This window comes from Carlito syrichta, unplaced genomic scaffold (assembly GCF_000164805.1).
Source record: "Carlito syrichta isolate Samal-C Ts95f unplaced genomic scaffold, Tarsius_syrichta-2.0.1 Scaffold305332, whole genome shotgun sequence".
Lineage (NCBI taxonomy): Eukaryota > Metazoa > Chordata > Mammalia > Primates > Tarsiidae > Carlito > Carlito syrichta.
Window position 1 is genome coordinate 469,539 of NW_007249428.1, and position 22,873 is coordinate 492,411.

The 22,873-nt window shown below is 54.7% G+C and overlaps 1 protein-coding gene across 1 annotated transcript; it reads right to left on the minus strand.

The window, feature by feature from the left end:
• Nucleotides 1-1,608: 1,608 nt before the first annotated feature.
• Nucleotides 1,609-21,773, minus strand: WNT9A (Wnt family member 9A). Its single transcript, XM_021714210.1, has 5 exons — nucleotides 21,631-21,773; nucleotides 20,318-20,455; nucleotides 5,499-5,755; nucleotides 4,475-4,737; nucleotides 1,609-2,142 (listed from the first exon to the last, which is right to left on the minus strand). The coding sequence occupies exons 1-5, from the start codon at nucleotides 21,771-21,773 to the stop codon at nucleotides 1,663-1,665; spliced, it is 1,281 nt and encodes a 426-aa protein (XP_021569885.1). The 3' UTR covers nucleotides 1,609-1,662.
• Nucleotides 21,774-22,873: the final 1,100 nt, after the last annotated feature.

Below are 22,873 nucleotides of genomic sequence, written 5' to 3' on the forward strand. Positions count from 1 at the left end.
GGAGAATAAACTTTGCTATGTACACTGTCAACCAGGGCACGCAGTCCCACCAAAACATAAATAGGTTCTCTTTAGAAACAAATCCCTCTCTCTCCCCGGCTTCCTAGAGACCCTTGGGGCTCCCAGGACCCTGCTTGCTCAGTAGTTCCTGCATCCACACCTGTGGCCTGCCCAGACCCTGGCCCATGCCCACCAGGGAATCCACCAGATTAAGCCTGGGCTGGGGGCTCCCAGAGCCCAAGGCTGCTATCATGCGGCCACCAGCACACACTCCAAGGAGGGGCATGGCCCTGCTGACCACTGACCATGCCAGCACATCATGCACACACACACAGTCACATGACACACACACACATCCACATACAACACACGCACGCTAACATGGCACACATGCATACTTGCACATCACACAGATGGACACATGTACTCACATGACATGAACACATGGGGCACACATGCATGCACAACATGCGTGCACACTCACATGGCATGCGTACACATGCACACATGTGACATACACAACACACATGCCTACGACACATACATGCACACACACATTAAAACCCAGCCAGGTCAGTGGTGGTCACCCTCTTCCTGGCAAGACAATAGCATGGCCAAAGGAACAACATTCCGTGGCCAGATCCACCTACATCTGTTCCCACCCGGCTCCCTCCAGGGACACAGGGCAGGTGCAGCTTCTTCACAACACAGACCCTTCAAAGCGTTAGCCCTGCCCCCTACCATGCCGCTCCCCAGCCCCAGCATCTGCATTGTGCCTCCAAAAGCCAGGTGTCTGCCCATAAGGCTGTGCCAGGGCCAGGGCGGAAGCTACTTCAGAAATTGAGGGCCGAGGCAGACTCACCACTCACACCACACCTGTGGTGCGCCCATCATTTAGTGGTTTCAATGACAAAGCAGGCAGAGGCCAACGGAGGCAAGAGGGACTGTGTTGGGATGGAGGAACCTCCCAGACAGGGGCTCGGGCAGGGGGTGGGAGCACAGCCCGGGAGGTGGAAGGGACGGAGAAAATAATAATTATTATATTAAATAATCATAATAATTTAAAAGTCACGGATATTCACTCCAAAGAGAAGTGCTCGACGTCAGAGAGGGAGGCAGTATCCCCTGAGCCTAGGCATTGTGGCGGCCGGGCCTGGGACACAGCAGCTGCATCCTCTCCTAGTGGTTTGACTCTCTGAAGACAGTGCTGGTGCTGGGGTGAGCCCATCCCCCACAGGTGGCCACAAAGGAGCCGGGGTGGGCCCATCCCCCACAGGTGGCCACAAAGGTGTGCCTGCCACTTGTGCCTAGACAAGGCAGGAGGGAAGGCCAATGTGGGGCCTCTCCTTGGGGACTGCTGTGTTAGGGACAGAGACAACTCAGAAAGCACGAGGGCAGTGCTCTCGGGTCAACGCTGGAGGCCAGGGAAGCCAGAGCTCAGGCAGCCAACCCGGAAGACCCAGGCCCTGCTCTGGCCACAGGCCCCAATGTGCTAGGAGGGCCCCTCAGCCCTGGCAAGTATAGACCCCTCACACTGTGTGCAACGCCTGCTCCCTGCACAACAGGGCTGGCTGGCTCGGGGCTCAGCCCTGACAGGTGAAGACCCCCACACTGTGTGCAATGCCTGCTCCCTGCACAACAGGGCTGGCCAGGCCTAGGGACTCAGCCCTTGCAGGTGTAGACCTCCTCACGCTGCGTGCATTGCCTGCACTCCACGTAGCAGCACCAGCGCACCTGGCACTGGCAGGGCCTCGTCACCACCCGGCTCTGTGTGTTGTGGCCACGGCCGCAGCAGATGCTCTCACAGTTCTTCTCGCGGTGGCACCTGCGGCCGGCAGTGCCTGGGGAGAAGCGGCCGGCCAGACAGAAGCTGGGTGAGTCATCCAGGTGCACAAGCTCTGGGGTGCGGGGCAGGGGGTCCCCGCCAGCTCCTGAGGCCCGGCCCCGCGGTGGTGAGATGGCACCTGTCTCACCGGTGGCCTCGTTGGTGGTACTGCCCACCTTGAGCGCCGTCTCATACTTGAGCTTCAGGTGCCGGCCTGCCTCGTGGAAGGGTGCCAGTTGCCGCCAGCATGTCCGCACTGTGCATGAGCCTGACACGCCGTGGCACTTGCAGGTGGTTTCCACGCCAGCCTTGATCACCTGGTGGGATGGGGACACATGAGGCCTCACAGGCAGGCCCAGAGCCAGTCTCAAGACAACCCTGAAGAGGCCGGGACCCTGGTCATCCTGGGCCCGATCCCACGGCCCCTACTCAGACCAAGCTCAGCTGACAGCATCCCATCTACTCACAACTGCCCCCAGAATCCCAGCTCATGGGCCCAGCCCTCCTCCGCCAAGCCCCAGACTGCCTAGGGCAGACCACACAGCCAATACTGCTACTCTACTCCTCCATATGGGAGGCTGTCCTTGCCCCTTTGAGAGGCTTCCTCCCCTACCAGATGCCCATACCCGTGTGAGGGGATACTCCTGTAAGGCCCTGACAGCAATCCCCACCCTGTCAGAACTTCACACATCTGGTCTCAGACATGCTAGCTGGACAGTGAGAAAAAGCATGACCTCACCCAGCACTGTACATTGAAACTGGCCATGTCCCCCCATATGTCGGGGACCAGGTGCTATCGCACATGCAGGTACAGCCACAACCTCATGGTCCTGTGGTCAGACTGTGGGTTGTTGGGCATGGACATGGCAGAGGATGGAGGCCTAACTCCTGGTAACAGTAACTTCCTTTTTCAAGCTTTTACTTTTTAGAGACAAGGTTTCACTCTGTTACTCAGGCTGGAATGCAGTGGCATGATCACAGCTCACCGAAGCCTCTACCTCCTGGGCTCAGGCGATCCTCCCACACCAACCTTATAAGTAACTGGGACTACAGGCACATACCACCACACCCAGCTAGTATTTTAAAATTTTTGTAGAGATGAGATCTGTGTTGTCCAGGCTGGTCTCTAACTCTTGGCCTCAAGTCATCCTCCCCTTGAGCTTCCCAAAGTGGCAGGACTACAGGCATAAGCCATGTGCCCGACTGCGAGTAACTTTTAACTACATTCCAAGTGGCTTCTATGACTGGTACCAGAGCAGGCTGCGCTGTCCCCCACAACAGGGAGTAGATGTGGCCGGGTACCAAAATCCTGGGTCTGGGTAGCTGCCATAGTACGCTGGCTGGGTCCTTCCCTCCCAGGACTTGGGGCCCCACCTGCAAGGATGGGCTGGTGGGTAAGGGGGGAGGTCCTTTCCTGGTGGGATCTGAGCCAGGCTGCTGGGCTCCCACACCAGCACCCCAGGAGGGCTGACTAAAGGATTAAGAAACGCAGCCACCCTCTGGCCAGGCAACCCAAGAGTCACATTTAATGATGCTTTGCTGAGAAACCTGGACAAATTTAATTAAAACACCACTGACCCAGGCTCCATAGAGCTAACAGAGTACTTTCCACATTCTGACTTTTCATGAATAGCTCACAAAGGGGCCAAGTGGGAGGAGGCAGCACAAGGGAGAAGAAAGAGCCTCGCCTCAGGGATTTAATCTGCCCTTACCGGCCAGCTCCTGCCCGCCAGCCCCTCCTGAGAAGGTGGAGGAGGCACAAGAGCCCTGGGCTAAAGAAGGGAAATTGATTCTTTAATAAGTGGGCAATTCAGGACTCTGGCTCTCAATAAAGGGGTCTCACAGCAGGCCAGCTCTCATTACCTTGCCCCTCCCAAGCTGGGGCCAGAGCAGGGCGGGGGGAGCACTGCCCTTCATCTCCCAACAGATGCCAGCCAAAGGATGCAGGAAAGTCAGGTGTTGTCCCAAGAGGGGGTTATGGGCTCTAATGTTCCCTCCCAGCTGGGCACCAACAGGCTGCAGGCAGTATGAGGGCAGCCAGAGCCAGGGTTCTCCCATCCGCCATTCTGCTGTCAGGGGCCCCGGGAGGGTTAGTTAGGGAGCTGAGATCCCTCTTCCCTCCAGTCTTGTAAGTTGGGTTTCTATCCCTCAGAGCAGGCCTGGTCACAGACAGGGCCACCGAGGCAGAACCAGAATCTCCCAACATGGGTGAGTGGCTTCCGCACTCTCAATGCTTCCCCAGAACTCCATCACCATGCTCACTGCTGTGGCTGCTGTCGACCTAGGTCCCCAATGACAAGACTGCATGCTAGACTGGCAGGTGCAGCCCAGTCCGCCATCCTTCTGGCTAGACTGTCTAACCAAGGACACCCTTCAGGTGACCTTGAGTAGGGGAGCAGACACAGATGGGCCCAGACTCACCCGGCTCCTCCCTGGCCAGCAGCAGGTTAGCCTCGTGGACCCTGCTCTCCATGGGAGGTCAGGGGCAACCCTGCATGACCAACACCCCACTTGGGGTAGGGATCTGGGGTGTGGACTCCTCCTGCACCCGCCTGCCCCGCTGAGTGTCCACCATCCTGCTGGTTCCCAGCTCACCCCTGAGCCCTTTCCATCCCTTCACCCGTGTACCCATCGACTCCACCCACTTGCCTTCACGCCCACGAGGTTGTTGTGGAAGTCTACCCGGGCCCGCAGGTCCTTGCTGGACCGCCTTCCCAGGAACTCCTTGACAAACTTGCTGCTGTACTTGAGGTTGTCGCCGCAGCCGCCCCACTGCCAAGCCTCGCGGTTCTCCAGGTCCGGTGCCTCATCGCACGTGCAGCGCTCCATGCGCCCTGCGCTGCACGCCTTGGCCAGTGCGTGCGTCAGGCCGGCGGAGGAGATGGCATAGAGGAAGGCGGTCTCCTTGAAGCCTGGGTCAGAGGGGCGGGTCAGCGAGGCTGAACTATCCACGGGTAAGGAAGCTCCCAATCCACGGGTAAGGAAGCCCCCTCCCTGAGTCATGGGAGAGGAGCTGGGAGGAGTATGGGGCGCCTGGAGGGAGGAAGTTCTCGGATGTGCTGGGAGAGAGTTCACAGACCACCGTGGCCGCGGCTCTGGCCCAATGATCAGGGGCCCCCATCCGGGTCTCCAACCTGCTAGCCTCGCCATGGGGTCCCTGCGACCCCTGCCCTGCCCCGGGCCTCAGGCTCTGGAGGGCCTTCCACCCAACTCTTTCAGGAGGAAGGAAAGAGGAGGGTGTGTGCTCTCTGGTCAGAGGCGCAAGGCCCCTGTTCACCAGGCACCAGTCAAGAATCATCAGGGTGGCCTCGGGCCCAGAGCGCCTGTGCGTAAAGGAAGGCGTGGCTGGGGAGGGCGGAGCCATAGGACAGGCAGGAGGATGGGGCCGAAAGGGGCAGGACTTAAGAGGGCGGGGCTGGAGGGGGGTGGGGCCACAGGACCGGAAGCCGGGGCTGGAGAGTAAAAAGGGGGGGGGGTGAACAGACTGCAGAAAAGGGGATGGGGGCCAGGGGGCGGGGCTAGGTAGGTGGAAGGCGTGGGCGGTTCAAAAGAGGGCGGGGTTGGAGAGAGGGGTGGGACCACAGGGCAGGAGTACAGGGCGGGGAAAGCCGGGTATCCGCCCCAGCGTGCTGCGCGGCGTGGGGCGTGGTGAGGGCCCCTGACCCGTACTCACCGCGCTTGAGCAGGCTAGCACGGTAGCGGCCGTCCAGCGAGCAGTTCCAGCGCTCGAAGCGGAACTGGAACTGGCACTCGAGCGCACTCATGCTGACGGCCTCCAGCAGCGTCTCGGCCACGCCTGGGTCCCGGCGGCACATGCGCCGCTGCTTCCGCTCCAGCTTCAGCCGGTCGCAGGCCTTGAAGTGAGCCTGGGCTGCCACCTCGGGCTCAGGGCTCAGCGGGAGGATGGTCAGAGGCTCGCTGCCCGTCAGCCTGGACAGAGGGCGGGCGTCAGCCCAGTGCCCCGCTGGTTGGAGAGGCCCCCAGGGGCAGGTGCCATGCGGGCCGTCGTAGGCGGGAAGGGCCAGAAAGCACCCAGCCAGGGACACGCGCAGGGCCCGCCGGACCCACGTCCCCAGCTACCCGCACCCTACCTGGCCCCATGCCCCTGCCCTCACCCCCAGCATGGTCTCAAGCGCCTCACGGCTGTAGTTGCTACCAATCCAGCCCGAACAGCTTCAGGGAGTCAAGCTGACGCCGGCTCCCCAGGACTGACAAAGACCCCTCCCAACCCCCCGCCCAAGGGAACAGTCCAGCCTAGGGCAAGAATGAAGTGTTGGAGCAGGGCTCCCAAGGCCACGCCTGATGGGCATCCTTAGCTCCAGCTTCTTAGTTCCCATCTTGGGAAACCCACCCTCTGCTGTCACTAGCTGGGGGTGGCTTTCGGTCCTGTGGCCCCTAGAGGAGGAGCCTGGCCCACCCCATCTCTCACACTCCTGCAGCCTGTGCAGATGTCCAGGGTCTCCCCACCTCAGGACCTGGGTGTGGACCAGGAAGCCAGCTGCTCCACCCATCTCTCCCTCTCCCTCTCAGAGCCTGGATGTCCTTGTTTGCAAGACAGGCCCCAGCCAGCCTATCCCCGTGGGCTACCACCAGGGTGCGCTGATCCAATTCCCACGGCTCTCAATCTCCACACAAGGCCCAAAGGCTGGCCCCAGCACTGAGGACAGCGCCCCAACCTCAGCTACTACACACCCTTCCACCTCCACCCCCACAAGGGCCTGCTGCCCCCAGCTGACCACCTCTGCACCACGGACCCCACTGCCTCCTTCTGCTGGGCTCAGGCCTGCCCTGACCCCCAACTCCCCTGGCTTCCTGGGTCTCCCTGGACACCGCCTCTAGGCCCCTGCCCCAGGCACACACCTATTCTGGGAACAGGCCTTTCACGGAACAACCCTGGCATCCCTCACCTGGTCCGACCACACTGAGCCTGCTAGCCTGCAGTGCTGAACTCTGACCCCAGTCTGTGGGGTCAGCTCCCCATACCATCTGTCCATCCTGGGACTGACTGCCTGAGTTTGGCCAGCTGTGTCAGGCCTACCAGCCTCAGTGTTCCCAGATGGGTGAACAGCACACAGCTGGGCACAGTCACCTCACAGCCCTTGGGAGGTAGGGGCACCCACCTGGACATGGGCAGGACTCATGTCCCCTCTCCCCCCTACCAAAGACTCTCGGGACCCTCGAAAGGGGCTGAGCAGAGGGAAGGGTGCCCAGGAGCATCAGGGAGGCTTTGTGGAAGTCCAGGCTCAGATGACTCCTGCCCAAGGGCAAAGACCAAGGGTCCCTGGACAGCTGCCCACACAGAGTCCAGGGGGTGGGGCCGGGAGTGGGCCCAGAAGAGTCACCCTTCCCATATAGGCAGCTTACACCACAGAGACCTCATCCCCAGACAGGTTTATCATAGCACCAGATGCATGCCCTTCCACCAGCCTATCCAATGGGCACTGTGGGGGTCAGGGCCCACTGAACCCAGTTTCCCCACGGAGCACAATCAGAGCACTGGATTAATGGAGACAAGTCCCCTCCTGCCTCTCGGGAGTTCCAGGGTCATGCAGAATGCCATGCAGACTGCCGAGCCATGAGCTTGTACTCCTGGGGGTAGGAGCCTGTGTGGAGGCTGCCCTGCCCTCTGGCCCTAGGATGCCCTGGTAATTCCAAGACAGCTCCCTAAACACAGCCTCAGGGGACTGATCCCATCCCAAGGTCAAAGCAGTCTTCACTGGCAGAAGGGTGTGGAGGAGGGTGGTCCCCAGCCTCAGAGTAGCTGGGGCCTGAGGCTTGAGGCCTGAGGCTAGGCCCTTCCCCTGAGCAGTCACTGAATTATTTTCAGCTTCAGCCATGGCTTCTCCAAGCCCTGCCCCCCACTCTCCCTGTTCTGGCTGTTCCCTGCTCTAGCCCCCCCACAATTCTCAGGGTGGGCTCAGCATGCAGCCAGACTTGCAGGCTCCCGGCCTTAGGGGTGCAGGCGTGAAAATACATAGGCAGATACACAGGGCATGTGGGGAACAAAGTGGGCAGCAGGGGGCATGGGCTCCACGGAGGGGGCCCAGACCCTCCAGACGAAGGCCAGGGCTCCAAAACAGAATACTGAACACTGGCAGGAAAGATGAGAGGGTCATAAAATCTCTTCAGAACAAGAAAAGCTGCTTCTTGAGGCTTAGAACCTGGAAGATTCTAAAAAGTCAATAAGCTGGACGATGTCACAGCACAAAAAGCTCTGCAGCAGAGTCAGAAGACCAGTAGGCCAATGACATGTGGGGACATTTGCAGCTCATGCCCTGGACCAGACTCTGCAGGGCGTGTGTATATGGATACGCATCATTTCCTATATATCAGTAACAAAGGGTGATGAAGAACAGGTCAAGGGTCAAGAGAAGGGAACACACCTGCTATGGAAACCAGGGTCAATGCTCAGCCCCATGCAAAGAAACGCTCAGTAAAACCACAGCATCATGGTGCATCTGGAGTCCTGGCTACTCGAGTTGACGAGGTGGGAGGACACCCTGTGGATACACTGTGTTTCCTTTATCAGATGAATACATACAGAATGTCTGATAGGATTACTGTCAAGCGCATGGAGGAGAGCTGCCTGTTAGCAGCTGGAGTTCTGGACTATCTGTAAAAGTGTGAAATCTACCCACTGTCATGGTCTCAGTGTGTGTGTGTCCCCCCAGAATTCATATGTTCAAACCTAACACCCAAGGTTGGGGTGTTAGGAGGCAGGGCCTGTGGGAGGTGATGTCTCATGAGTGGGAGGCAGGTCCTTATAAAGGGACCCTAACAGCCCCCTCACTTCTCCCCCACATGAGGACACAGGAAGCTGACCTCTGCAGACATGGAACCTGCCACACCTGGGATTGGCCTTGCAGCCTCCAGAGCTAAAAACAGGAGGCTCTGTGGCTGACAAGCCACGGGCGAATGGTGCAGGTGGGGGAGCCCAGCACAGATGCCTGTGCGTAACAGGACAGTGGAGAGACCCAGCAGCAGAGGCTCGTTCTTCCTAGCCAGCTGGGAGCTGTCCCAGTGCATGCAAGGATGACTGGAAGTGACAGTGCTCACTCTACAAACAGCACAGCAGGGGGAATAGGCTATCCCCTGGCATGGCAGGGCATAGGCCCTCCACCCTGCATGGGTACCCGCTGCTGGGCTCAAGCAGCTGCCACCTTGGCCCTGGGCGGGTGCCTGGCCCAAGACAGGGCTAGTGGACAGGGCATGGCCCAAAGTTGGGCCCACACTCCTGAGGCAGAGGTGGAAGTTACCCTCTGGGGAACCAAAGTTTATAACTTTTTTTTTTTGCTGGGTATTGCTATGTTGTCCATGCTGGACTGGAACTCCTGGCCTCAAGCAATCCTCTAGCCTCAGCCTCCCAATGTGCTGGGAGTGCAGATGTGAGCCACTGCACCCAAGGTTTATAACTTTATAGAACTCCCATGTCTGGCCTTCTCCTCCATTTGCCCATTTCTGTCTTATTGTAGACAGCCATACCATTCCCATGTCCTAAGTAACTCCCCAAAATGCCCCCGTCCTGCTGTGCATAGGCAGCTGGCTCTCCTCCAGCCAGTGCCAACATGTGCCTCCATATCAGGTGTCAGGTGGAGTCCTGCCTTCCTGAGGAGCACCCAAGAGTCCCAGCATGATCCACCAGAGGCCCCCCACAACCCTGCAAAGCCCCTGATGTCATGGCTGCCTCTGGCTCATTCCTGGCTCTGCTCTGGGCCAACAGCATCTGTCATTTTACCAGAACTTCTTCATCAGGAGTGCCTTCCCACAGGTTCTAGATCACACCTGAGGTTTCCTAGGCCATGCACTAAGGACCTGTGGTGTCTGTAGTACAGAGTCCTCGGCCAGGAATCGTGGATTTGAAGCTCCTTCCCCCTTGATCAGGAGCCCTCCAGGGCCCCCACCCAGATTCAGTCCTCATTCCAGTTAGAATCGCATCCCAAATAGGATATCTTTATAATGCTCACTTTCTGTTCAGCACAACCAAATTTTGCCCTTAGTGTCTACCACCTTGCCACGTCTGCAGTACTAAACAGCCTTCAGCTATTCTGCTACATGACAATCATCTGTGAGGAGTTCAGCTCATTTCTCTAAACTGAGAGTAACTGTGTGCTTCTCTGCAATGCAGTGTTTGACATATGTACATGTCATGGAATGACTAACCAAGTTGATCTACACACTCCTCACCACACCTGCTTATTTTTTTGTGCAATAAATCTCAAAACGTATTCTTCTTGTCTAGCTCAAATGAGCTCTGTGGCCAGTGTTGCCTATGCTCCCAAACCCCTACCTGGTATCCACCACTGTACACCCTGCCTCTGTGAGTCTGTATTTCTGATCCCCACATACGAGTGAGATGATGGGGGCTTGTTCTTCCATGGAAATAAGCTTGTACCTGGCTTATTTCCTTCAGCACAGTGAACTCCATGGCTGTTATGTTGCTGAAATGGAAGATTTCCTTCTTCTTTATGGCTGAATAGCAGCCATCGTGTATATAAGGGTGGATAATTCCTAATCTGAAAATCCAAAATTGGAAATGCTTTGAAATCTGAGGCTTTTTAGTGCTGACCAGTGCTCAAGGACATGCTCGTTAGAGCATTTCGGAATCCAGACGTGTAGATCTTGGGTGTTCAACCAGTGAGTGTAGCAAACACTCCAAAGTCTAAGAAAACCCCAAACCAGAAATACTTCTGGGCCAAGCATCTCGGATGAGGGACACCTACCCCATGTACGGGCACAATGTCTCTTGGACACATTGATTTCCTTTCCTGGGCTTCCTTTCCTTTCCCGGGAATGCTGGATCACATGGTAGTCCTGTCTTAACTTTCTCAGCTGTCTCCATTGAGTTTCCTTATGGTTCTACTGACTTACACACCCGCCAACAGTGCCTAGGTTCCCTCTCTCCATGCCCTCCCTTCCTGATTCCTATTCCCTTTTCTCACCCTCTTGCACTGAGAGCCATCGATTGGCATGATGCTGCTGACTATCCTCCACTCCAAGCCTAGCCTTCGGCACTGCAGTCTCTGGTCAGCATGAAGCCACCTCTCCTCATAGGCAGGGGACAGTTTGAGCCCCTGCCTCCCGGCAGGGAGGGAATGATGCAAACTCCTCCCTCCCTCACTCCCTTTGCAGACAGCCTCCGCCACCCAGACACAGCCAGTGGGCACCAGGGACAGCCCCAATGGATGGCAGAGGCCTTGGGGGCAGACCCGGAAAACCGGTCCCAGAGCCAGGCCAAGGAGACAGATGCCCATCTTGCCTGGGCCGTTGATATAGCCAGCATCACCCAAATTTATACCCAGGTGAGAGCAGCCACCTCGTCTCCTTCTGTATCTTCAGAGGAACGCTTTTGATGCCTCACTTGGACGCATAACACCCAACAGCTGGGAAGCTCCCAGGCCATCATAGTAAAGCGAGTCTCATGGATTTTTTTGGTCTCCCAGTGCATGTAAAAGTTATGTTTACACTATACTGGAGTATTTTCAGTGTGCAATAGTATTATGTCCAAAAAACAATGTACACACCTTAATTAAAAATATTTTAATGGCCAGGTACAGTGGCTCACACCTGTAATCCCAGCACTTTGGGAGGCCGAGGTGGGAGAATTGCTTGAGCCCAGGAGTTCAAGACCAGCCTAGGAAACATAGCAAGACCTCAGCTCAACAAAAAAATTTTTTTTAATTAGTCAGATGCAATGGTATGCACCTGTAGTCCCAGCTAGTTGGGAGGCTGAGGTGGAAGGACTGCCTGAGTCCAGGAGATTGAGGCTACAGTGAACCATGATCATGCCACTGCACTCCAGCCTGGACAATGGAGTGAGACCCCAACTTAAAAAAAAAATACTGTATTGCTAAAAAATGCTAACAGTCATCTGAGCCTTCGGCGAGTCATAAACTTTTTGCTGGTGAAGGGTCCTGCCTGGATGTTGACAGCGGTTGACTGATGACGGTTGTGGAAGGTTGGGGTGTCTGTGGCAACTTCTTCAAATAGGACAATGAAGTTTGCCGCATGAATGACTCTTTCCTTCATGAACGGTTTCTCTGTAGCATGCAATGCTGTTTGATAGCATTTTTCCCTCAGCAGAACTTCTTTCAAAATTAGAGTTGGCCCTCTCAACTGCTTTATCAACTAAGTTTATAGAATATTCTAACTCCTTGTTGTCACTTCAGAAATGTTCACAGCAATTTCATAGGAGTAGATTCCATCTCAAGAAACCACTTTCTTGACTCATCCATAAGAAGCAACTCCTCATTCATTCAAGTTTCAACCTGAGTTTGCAGCAATTCAGCCACATCTTCAGGCTCCACTTCTAATTCTAGTTCTCTTGCTATTTCCACCCCATCTGCAGTGACTTCCTCCAGGGAAGTCTTGAACCCCCGAAGTCATCCATGAGGGCTGGAATCAACTTCTTCCAAACCCCTGTTGAAGTTGATATTTTGACCTCCTCCCATGAATCACGAATATTCTTGATGGTATCTAGAATGGTGAATCCTTTCCAGAAGGTTTTCAATTTACTTTGCTCAGATCCATCAGAGGAATCACTCTCTCTGGAAGCTATAGCCTTTCAAAATGCATTTTTTTAGATTGGAAAATATAGTTTGTTTAGAAAGTAAATGAGAGAGAGAGAGAGAGAGAGAGAGAGAGAGAGAGAGAGAGAAGATTTAAGGGCAGGGGGCCAAAGCTAGGAAACATGGTGATGGCCATAGCTCAAAGAGCACATGGCCACACCAGCATCTAGTAAGGCAGAGGCCTACAAAATACATTTCTTAAATAATAAGACTTGGAAGTTGGAATTACTCCTTGATCCATGGGCTGCAGAATGGGTGTTGTGTTAACAAGCACGGAAACAACACTCAGTTCCATGTACGTCTCCATTGGAGATCTTGGGTGACCACGTACACTGTCAGTGAGCAGTAATATTTTGAAAGGTACCATAGGTCTCCCACAGTGGGCTTAAAATACTCAGTAAGGCATGCTGCAAACAGATGTGCTGTCATCCAGGCTTTGTTGTTCCATTTCTAGAGCACGGACAGGGTAGATTTAGCATAATTCTTAAGAGTCCCAGAACTGTCAGAGTGGCCAATGAGTATTGCTGCAACTTAAACTCACCAGTTGCATTAGCCCCTAACAGGAGAGTCACACTGTTCCTTAAAGCCTGGAAACCAGGAATTGACCGCTCCTCTCCAGCTATGGAAGTCCCAGATGGCACCTTCCTCCAACAGATGGCTGTTTCAATTACATGGAAAGTCTGTTGTTTAGCGTAGTCACCTTCATCAGTGAACTCAGTCAGATCTCCTGGAGAACTTTCTGCAGCTTCTCCATTAGTGCTTGCTGCTCATATTGTGCTTTTATGTTATGGAGATGGCTTCTTTCCTGAACCCTCTGCTAGATTCTGACCTTTCTTCTGCAGCTTCCTCACCTCTCTCAGCCTTCACAGAATGGAAGCAAGTGAGAGCCTTGTCCTGGGTTAGGCTTTGGCTTAAGCAAATGTTGTGACTGGTTTGACCTATCCAGACCACTCAAACTTTCTCCACATCTGCAATAAGGCTTTCTCGTCGTTCTGTGTTCACTGGAGTAGCACTTTTAATTTCCTTCAAGAACTTTGCCTTTGCATCCACAACTTGGCTGACAGGTGCAAGAGGCCTAGCTTTTGGTCTACCTCATACCTTCCTCACAAAGCTTAATCATTCCTAGCTTTTGCTTTAAAGTGAAAGATGTGTGATCCTTCCTTTCATGTGAACACTTAGAGGCCACCATATAGTTATTAACTGGCAAATTTCAATATCGTGTCCCAGGGAAAAGGGAGGCCCAAGGAGAGGGAGAGATGGAGGAACAGCTGATTGGTAAAGCAGTTAGAGCTTACATGACATTCATCAGCTGAGTTCACTGTCTTTCATGGGCATAGTTCATGGTTCCCCAAAACAATTATGATTGTAACATCAAAGATCACTGATCATAGATCACTTAATAGATATAATTACCAAAATGGGACGCAGAGACAGGAATGAGCACGTGCTGTTGGAAAAATGTCACTGATGGACTTACTTGACACAAAGTTGCCACAAATTTTCAACCTGTAAAACACTCAGTATCTGCAAAGTGCAAAAGTGAGGTGAGTCTGTAACTCACCTCACCGCATGCCAAAACATTTGCCCATGCAGGTTTCTGTGTTTTCACAAATATGTGCCACCATCCCATCACCACAAACTCATGATCCTCATCACCTCAGAAGGAAACCCCACACCCCTTAGTATCTACCTCATCCCCTCCCCAGACCCCATATCACTGACCTGCTGTCATGATGGATTTGCCACGTGAGATGGACACAACAGCAGGGGTCTTGCCCTTCACAGGACTAGTCTCAGATGCTTCAGGACCTCAGTCACAGTCCAGGTCACTACGTAGAGCCCAAGTCTTAGCCCAGGTCATTACACAGAGCCCGAGTCACCACCCTAGGTTGGCACACAGAGCCTGAGTCACAGCCCATGTCATCAAACAGTGTATGAGTCACAGTCTAGGTCATTACACAGAACTCGAATTTCAGCCTCAGGTCATTATACAGAGCCTGAGTCACATCCCGAGGTCACCACACAGAGCCCACGTCACAGCCCTAGGTCATTATACAGAGCCCAAGTCACAGCCCAGGTTGCCACACAGAGCCTAAGTCACAGCTCAGGTCACAGAGCCTGAATCACAACCCAGGTTGCCACACAAGCCCAAGTCACAGCCCAGGTCACCATATAGAGCCCAAGTCACAGCCCAAGTCACCATATAGAGCCTGAGTCACAGCCCTAGGTCTCATAGAGAGCCCGAATCACAGCCCCAGGTCACCATACAGAACCCAAATCACAGCCTCAGGTCACCATACAGAGTCAGTGTCACAGCCCCAGGACACCATACAGAGCCTGAGTCACAGTCCCAGGTCTCCACAAAGAGCCCGAGTCACAGTCCTAGGTCATCATACTGAGCCTGATTTCCCATCCTGTCCCCTCTTCCTTCTCTGTCCTAGTGCCACTCCATGCTCTATGCCTCTGAGCTGGTGAGCCCTCTCCTCATCCTCTCACATCCTCATCCTCCATCCTCACAGAGGGTCTATCATGGGGGAGCCTTCATTAGATTAAACCCTAACCAATACCCAATCAGCCCAGCCTTATGCCTGAAGCAATCCCTCCCTAGTGTCTGGGGCTTCAGTTTACCTTCTTGTTTTATCCCTTTTGTCGACCATGTCTGTTTGAGAATTTTTTCTCTCCTTCGGATTATTTTCTGTTATTCCACATTTCCCTCTGCTCATTTGAAATTTTATAGTCTTTTCCATATTATCATAGTCACCCTCATGCTACGACACACCTGTCACTTACCCAAGCCTGACCAATGTCAATACCCTTCCCATCGGGTGACACAGGGAACACTACTCATTGATATCCTGCCTGAGAACCTGATGCTGTGTGCTCTGGCTCCATCTGGGGCCCAAAAAGACATTGTGCTACAGTCAGTGCTCCCTCATCTGTGCCTCACAAGACCACCCTCCTGTGCTTCCTTGCCTCCTGTAGCGTGGGATGCCACTGGTTTCCACCTGCTGAGGTCAGTCAGCCACAGGTGCTTCAAGTCTCATATGTATTGTTTGCTCTGAATGCTCTTATGAGTCTCTATCTTCCACGCTCTACATTTCCATTTTTATTTTGTAGGAACAGGGTCTCTATTGCTCAGGCTGGAGAGTAGTAGCATGATCATAACTCACGGCTGCCTCAAACTCCTGAGCTCAAACTATCTTCCTGCCTAAGCCTCCCAAAGTGCAGGGATTACAGGTGTGCGCCACCACACCTGGCCAATGTTTTTTTTTAGTCAGAGTGCAGTGGCATGCTCACAGCCACCCCAGAGTTGACCTACTAGGCTCAGGCAATCCTTCTACCTTAGCTTTCCAAATAGCCGAAACTACAGGTGCATGCTACCACACCTGGCTAATTTTTTTATACATTGTAGAGACAAGGTCTCACCAAGTTGCCCAGGTTGGTCTCAAACCCCCCCTTTTTTTTGAGTTGGAGTCTCACTCTTGTCGCCCAGGTTGGAGTGCAGTGGCACGCTCACGGCCACTGCAGCCTCTACCTGCTGGACTTAGGTGATCCTTTTGCCTCAGCCTTCCAAGTAGCTGGAACTACAGATGCACGCCACCATGTCTGGTTAGTTTTTTGTGATTTATTGTAGAGACGAGGTCTCACCAAGTTGCCCAGGCTGGTCTCGAACCTATAGGCTCAGGCAATCCTGTTGCCTCAGCCTCCCAAAGTACTGGGATTACAGGCTTGAGCCACTGTACCTGGCTGGCCAATTTTTAAAAAGTGTTTTTTGCAGAGATGGGGTCTTGCTATTTGGCCCAGGCTGGTCTTGAACTCCTGTCCTCAACGATCCCCCTGTCTCAGCCTCCCAAGCAGTGGGATTCCAGCGTGCACCACCATGCCCAGCCAGTGTTCCACATTTCTGAAGTAAACTTATTTATATTATCTTCCCTGGAAGATATTGGGTTTCCTCAGTCTTCTTTAGAGTTTTACTCCGTTTTAGAACACCCTCTCCCATCATATGTCAGCCTGCCCTTCCTATGCCCTCCACTCCAGCCGTCTCCCACTGATGGGCGGCCTGCTTTCTGTCCACCATCTGTCTGCCTTGCTGCCACGCTCTGGGTAATTTCTTCTGAAGTATCTTCCAGTTTGCTAATTCCCTTCAGCTGTTTTTCATCTGCTTTTGAATCAGCCTAACTTACTTTTTCCCCTAGTGCTGTTGGATTTTTCCAAACTTGCTGGGTCAGTTTTTGTGGTTTCCTGTTCCCTGCAGATACTCCAGGCTTATCTCCCTTCTCCAGCACAGAGAAGAGCCATTCTGCACTCAGCGTGCGAGGCCCCGTTCTCCAGCCTGGGTCCTCAGCAGCACCTCCCCGACCCTGTGCTGGTCACTGGATGTGAGAGGCTGTTGGTAGGAAGAGCTCTGAGTGGAGGACAAAGACACTGCAATGGGTTGATGGTGTCCCCACAAAATACATATCGACCCAGAGTCTTAGACTGGGGCCTTGTGTGGACTGAGGGCCTTTAAGGGGTAATTACCAGGAGATTCTCAAGACAATACTGTCTTGGACAGGGCAGGCCCTCAGCCAGTGAGGGGCGTCCTCACAAAAAACAGAAGACACAGGCAGAGAAGGTCACAGGAAGGAAGAGGAGGTGGGGGCCGCAGAGACATAGACACAGCTGCAGGCTTCCAGCCTTTGCCAGAGGCCAAAGGGGCAAAACCTGCAGGGACGTGCGGCCCTGCTGATGCTGGGTTTCAGACCCCTGGTCAGACCTAGGAAAGGATGATTCCTGTTGCTTCAAGCTACTCAGTTGGTGATGACTCACGGCCGCCCCAGGATGTTGGTGGATCTCAAAAAGGGTCTCTGTGCATGCCAGCCAGGGCCAGGGGCAACATTTAGGACAGACCCAGGCCTTCTGTGACTGAGGCATGGCCAGGCCCTAAATCATGCTGGGGACTCGGGCTTGCCATGCTCAGGACTGGCCATAGCCCGCTCAGGGTGCCTAAGGCTGTGTCTTGGGGTACCAGTCAGCTCAGAAAGGGTGTCCTCCAAGCACACTTGCTCACAGCAGGCCCTGGCTCCTGCCATGTTCCCTCTTGCTCTGAGGCCATCAGCACCTATTCTCCTCATGTAAGTGAGTTCCCATCATCCACTCACTTCCTCAGCTCTGACACTTGTGAAATTAAATGTAGATATACACATGCACAAATGCACATGCAGACACATGCATATACACATGTACAGACACACCCACATGCAGAGAGACACACCTATGCACACACGCATGCACACAAGTACAGACACACCCAGAGACACACACACTCACACATGCAAATATACATGTACACAGACACTCTCACACACACATGAAATACACATTTATATAGACACACACAAAGATACAAACACACATGTACATAAACACACCCATATACATGTAAACATATAATACATAGATACACTCATACAGAAACATACACATACAAAAGCATAAGCATACATACACATATGTACACAGACATACCCTTACAAATATACAGAGACATACACAAATACATACACAGACACACCCATACAGACACACATGTACACATATGTACACATGTGCAAACAGCCACACACACGTACACACATGTACACACGCACACCTATACAAACACATACACATATATACATATACACACTCATACAAATACACAGAGACATACAAACATGCACACAGATACACTCATACAACTACACAGACATACACATATATGTACCCAGACACACCTATACAGAGACATGCACATACACACATGTACACAGACAATCCATACAGATACGCAGAGATACACTCAAACACACACACACGCACACACATACACAGATACCCCATGCAAATACATACAGACACACATACAGGCACACATGTACACAGACACACATGTACACAAACATATTCATATAAATACATGTATACATACATACATATACACAGGCACACCCAAACACTCAGAGACACACATGCATACACACATATGCACAGACACACCATACACAAACATATGCATACACAGGCACACCCATACATAGATGCACATACACACATGTACACAGACACACCCATACAACATAGAGACACATACATGCACACATATATGCAGACACATCCATATAAACACACATGCAAACATGTACACAGATACACCCATACAACACACAGAGACATATACATGCACATGTACACAGGTATACCCAAACACCCCTTCACAAGGCACACACACATATGTACACACAGATACATAAAGGTCCAGCTTCAGTTGTTTCTAGCAAGTAGAGGATGTGTCTTGGGGGCCTGTTAATAGAAACAGGACATCTATACTGGCAAATGTCTTCTTGTCTTCATGCTGTTCTGAGCAACCCTGTGGGGATGCTTTTATTCCTACTACACAGGTAGGAAAAAGGCTCAGGGGCTTTATAATGTGGCCAGCACAGCCACAAGTAGGAGAGGGAGGGCAGGGACCAGCTCCTCAAACTTACAGCAGCCTGTAACTTGGTGCAACCCCCAACAAAGTCACAGCCAGGCACCCCTACCACCCCGCATCTGTTCATATTATGTCGCAGCCTTGATGGAAGACATTGAGCTGCAGGAGAGGACAACTCCACAACCACACGTGGGAGGGTCACCATGCTGCATGGCACACAGGCAGACAGCATTGGTTTCAGAGACAGTGGGGGCTGGTGGCCCATGTGAGTGGTGACTGGGCTGCCTCTCCGAGCCCCGGAGGTTGGCCGGGGGTCAGCACTAGCCCTGCAGCAGAGCCTACATGGAGAGAGCTGTATTTGGGGATGGCTGCCCTTTTCGGGCCAGGCCTCTCTTCACGCCCCAGCTGCTTGGGACCCAGGCCATGCTCTCTGAGGATCCAGCTACTCATACCCTTCAGTCCCTGACCCCAGGATGGCTACCATGCTACCCCATCCATAAGCCACAGCTCCCTCCCATTATAGCGAGGGCAGAGAGCACCCCTCAGAAGGACAGGTTCCTAGGTCTCCTCTCCCAGCCTCCCTTCTGCTAGTGGGCTTGGCCACCCCGATGGCCACCTTGCCCAGGAAGGCGCTCTCCCCAGCTGGGGTGGAGGGAGGAGACAGTTCAGAAGCCGCAGCGCCTGCCGGCGAGACCTCAGCCTGCCAGACAGCGTTTCATTTCTGTGTGAAACAATCAAAACAAACTCCAGCGCTGAGAATCTGGGCTGAGGTTAACCCTCCACCCTCCCCAAGGCTGTGCTGGCCCCCGGCCTCACACATCTACTGTGTCCCCCAGGGCTGCAATGCCACCCAGGCCCAAGTGTGCCCTCTATTGCAAGGCTAGTGCCAACACGTGCGGCAGGAGGGCAGGGGCAGCCCACGTGGACAGGGGTCTCAAAGCCTGGTACACCCCCTTCCCCATGCTGCTCCAGGGTGAGGCCAACCTAGCTCTCCCAGACCTGGGGCCGTCTGCTGAGTGCCCCTTTCTGGAGCAGGACACAGGAACCCATAGTGGCAGTGGTGGGTCTGTGGGCACCACAGTGGAGAATTGAGGCTGGACTCGGGATCCCCGGGGCAAGATGGGGTGTGGAAGTTTCCAGAGGCTCTGTGCTGGGTGACCACAGCCCCCCACGGACCTCCCAGATGGCCAAAGACCCACATTGCTTGGCTGGCAGGAGGAGCAGGGACAGCCAGGGACCCTCTGGCGGCCACCCGCGTCATCTCGTGCGTAGTCTTCCTCTCCGGAGCTGGCTCTTCTCCATGGCTCCCCACCCACCCCACAGCAACCTCAGGGCTGGGCCTCCATCCCATGTGTCCGGGAGGGACGCGGCTCTGACGTCCTCAGCTCCAGGAGACTCCAGCAGTGTCTCCTCCCAGCCAGGCCTCCAGCCACTTCCCCAGCTCATCGACCTCAGGTATCGCTAAGAAAAACATACGCGGCCGCACTGGCCTCACTCCACCGCCCCGTCCGGCCACGGTCCCGGGGTGCCTTGGCTGCCAGCTGGACAGCAGGGCTTCCTCCTGTGGCAGCGGCGTGCAGCCAGCAGGACCACACGGGGGGGGCAGTGCTGGCTCTGGGGAGGGCCAGGCCCACAGGTCATGGAGCCAGGAGTGGCCCGGTGCCACCCAGCTTGAGGCACGACAAGGCTGTCCCCCACCACCTGCCTGGCTCTGCCCACTGATGTGTTCAAACATACACCCCTGAAGGAAATCAGCAGGTACCCCCGCCAGGCCACCTCTGGACACCTGGTCACTGTCCACACACAGGAAGGCAGGGCAGCCTGACAGCCCGGCCTCCACTGACCACATTCAGTTTCAGATGTAGACACAGCCCAGCTGGAGTCAGGGTCCCATAGGGTGGGGGCTGAACTGTTGGATGAACGAGTGACATGGACTCCCATGGAAAGCCGAGAGAGCCCCCATGTTCTTGGGTCCAAGAGAGCCTTGGGGGCTTGAGAGAGACCTCATGGGGGGCCCCTGTGGCCTGCTCCAGAGTTGAGTTGCCAAAAAAAGAATGGTACAACTGGACAGAAGAGACAGCAGCCTGGACAGACCCTGATGGGCAGGTGAGGTCCCTGGGAGCAAGAGGAATGCCTGGCAGAGGTCAACTTCCAGCTAGGAGGCACAGGGCCTGGGACCCTTGAGGTGCCCCCTCCAGGTTCCAGGGCTAGGCTGGGGCTGCAGTACACAGAGACTAGTGCCAGGAGCCTCCAGCCCCTCAGACAGCCGTTCCTTGTCCTCACCCCGGCACGGGTGGGCACCGTGGAGCCCCCCGCCACCCGTCCTGCACAATGTGCTGGCTTGTCCGGCGGCAGGATTAGGAGATGTGCACAGCCTGTCAACAGGTGTTGCTTTCCTGCAGCCAAGAGTGGAGTCCAGCCAGCGCCACCTACTCCATTCCCTTCCCTCACCCCCCGACCCCCACTGGGGCCTCCAGAAGGAAATCGGCCTATCATCTTCCAGGGAAGCCATTGCACATGCTTCTCTATGCCAGAGCCAGGATGGGGGCGTGGGCAGGAGAAGTCCCAGCTTGGGCCATCCAGGAGCCGGCGAGGGTCCAGGCAAAGATGGGCACTGAGCCATGTGGCAGGCGGCAGGGTGTGTGGTGGGCTGGGGCGAGATTAGGCAGCTGTCCCCTGTCCAGACAGCCGCCGGCTGTGGCAAGACATCTGCCCCCACAGCTGCATGAGGCCAGGTGGTGGCGGCGGCCTGCTCCCTTCAAATCCCACCTCGAGGCTGGACCCAGTACCCCACGCCCTCAAGGGAACCAAAGACCCCATGCAAGAGTGCATGGGCTTCCCGCTGCAGCCCATCTGGCCAGACACCTGGGTCCCTCGGCTGGCCACTGGGGTTCCGGGCCTGGGGTCCAGAGAAATGCCACCTTCTCTCCATGCGGGAAGCCTGGGACTCCCCTCTGTCCTCTTCCCAGGAGCTTCCCCCAACTAGCCACCAGTCCTCAGCCCATGGCCAAGGTCTCCCCAAGAGACCATCTCCAAGGGCTTCTGCCATCTTCCAGAATAAGACCCTTCCCTCCCCACATCCTCTTGGCCCTCCCAGCACTGAGCTCCATGGGCTTCCTGGGGCATCCTGAATGTGGGGTCTCCAGAGACAGCACCTGGTCACCTGACACACCTTCCTGATTCCCCAGTGCCCCCTTCCTAACCCCTCAATGCTTCCTTCCTGGCCCTCCTGCACCCCTTTCTGGCCCCCAGCACCCCTTCCTAGCCACCCAGCCAGCCAACACCTCTTCTCAACCACCTGACGCCCTTTCCTGCCAGCCCCTCCCTAACTTATCTTCCTTCTTCAGCCTACCCTGCAGCCTGGTGACCCCTTACCTTCAAACCAACCCTCCTCTGGCCCCTCCAGGGATCCCCCAGGCACCCCCATCCAAGTGGTTAGCAGACCTAGGCACAGAGCCACATAGTCCCTGGCCGAGACCTAGGCTAGGTGCACAGAGCAGCAGAACCATGAGGACAGAGTGGTGCAGTCAGCAGCCCTCGGGGAGCACTCAGGGTCTGATGCTGGCACTGATTCAGGAAGCACAGCTCCCCACATCCATGACAGCAGCCTCCCCACAGCCTTCTCTGTAAGTCCCCAGAGCACCAGAACAGCCCCCACACCAGGCTGTAGTGAACAGGGGAGGCGCTCTGCTGGCACCCTGGCTGCCCCCACCTCCCCATCGGGCTGGGGGTCCCAGCATGAGGCAAGTGTCTTTGGGTGCTGCCACCTCTGTGTGCAGCATGAGAAAGCCCCCCAGTTCACAGATCAAGAAGCAAGGTTCTCCATGATTTAATGGGAGATCCAAAATATGTAAAGAGCTCCTACAAGTCAACAGACAGCCCACTAAAACACAGGCAAAAGAATCCAAAAGACTTTCTCCTAAGAAGTTAACAGGTGGCCAACATGCATGTGAAAAGGTGGCCATCACCATTAGCCAGTGGAGAGATGTAGGTCAAACTGCAGTAAGACTCCAGCTTACACCCACCAAGAGG

Excerpts from the sequence above, each read along its gene's own strand:
- WNT9A (XM_021714210.1), bottom strand. The coding sequence starts at position 21,773 with ATGGAGAGAAGGTGGCATTTCTCTGGACCCCAGGCCCGGAACCCCAGT. Across the intron at positions 20,456-21,630 it reads GGTTCCCTTGAGGGCGTGGG|AGCCAGCACTGCCCCCCCCG; the intron begins GTACTGGGTCCA and ends GGCCCTCCCCAG. Across the intron at positions 2,143-4,474 it reads ACAACCTCGTGGGCGTGAAG|GTGATCAAGGCTGGCGTGGA; the intron begins GCAAGTGGGTGG and ends CCATCCCACCAG.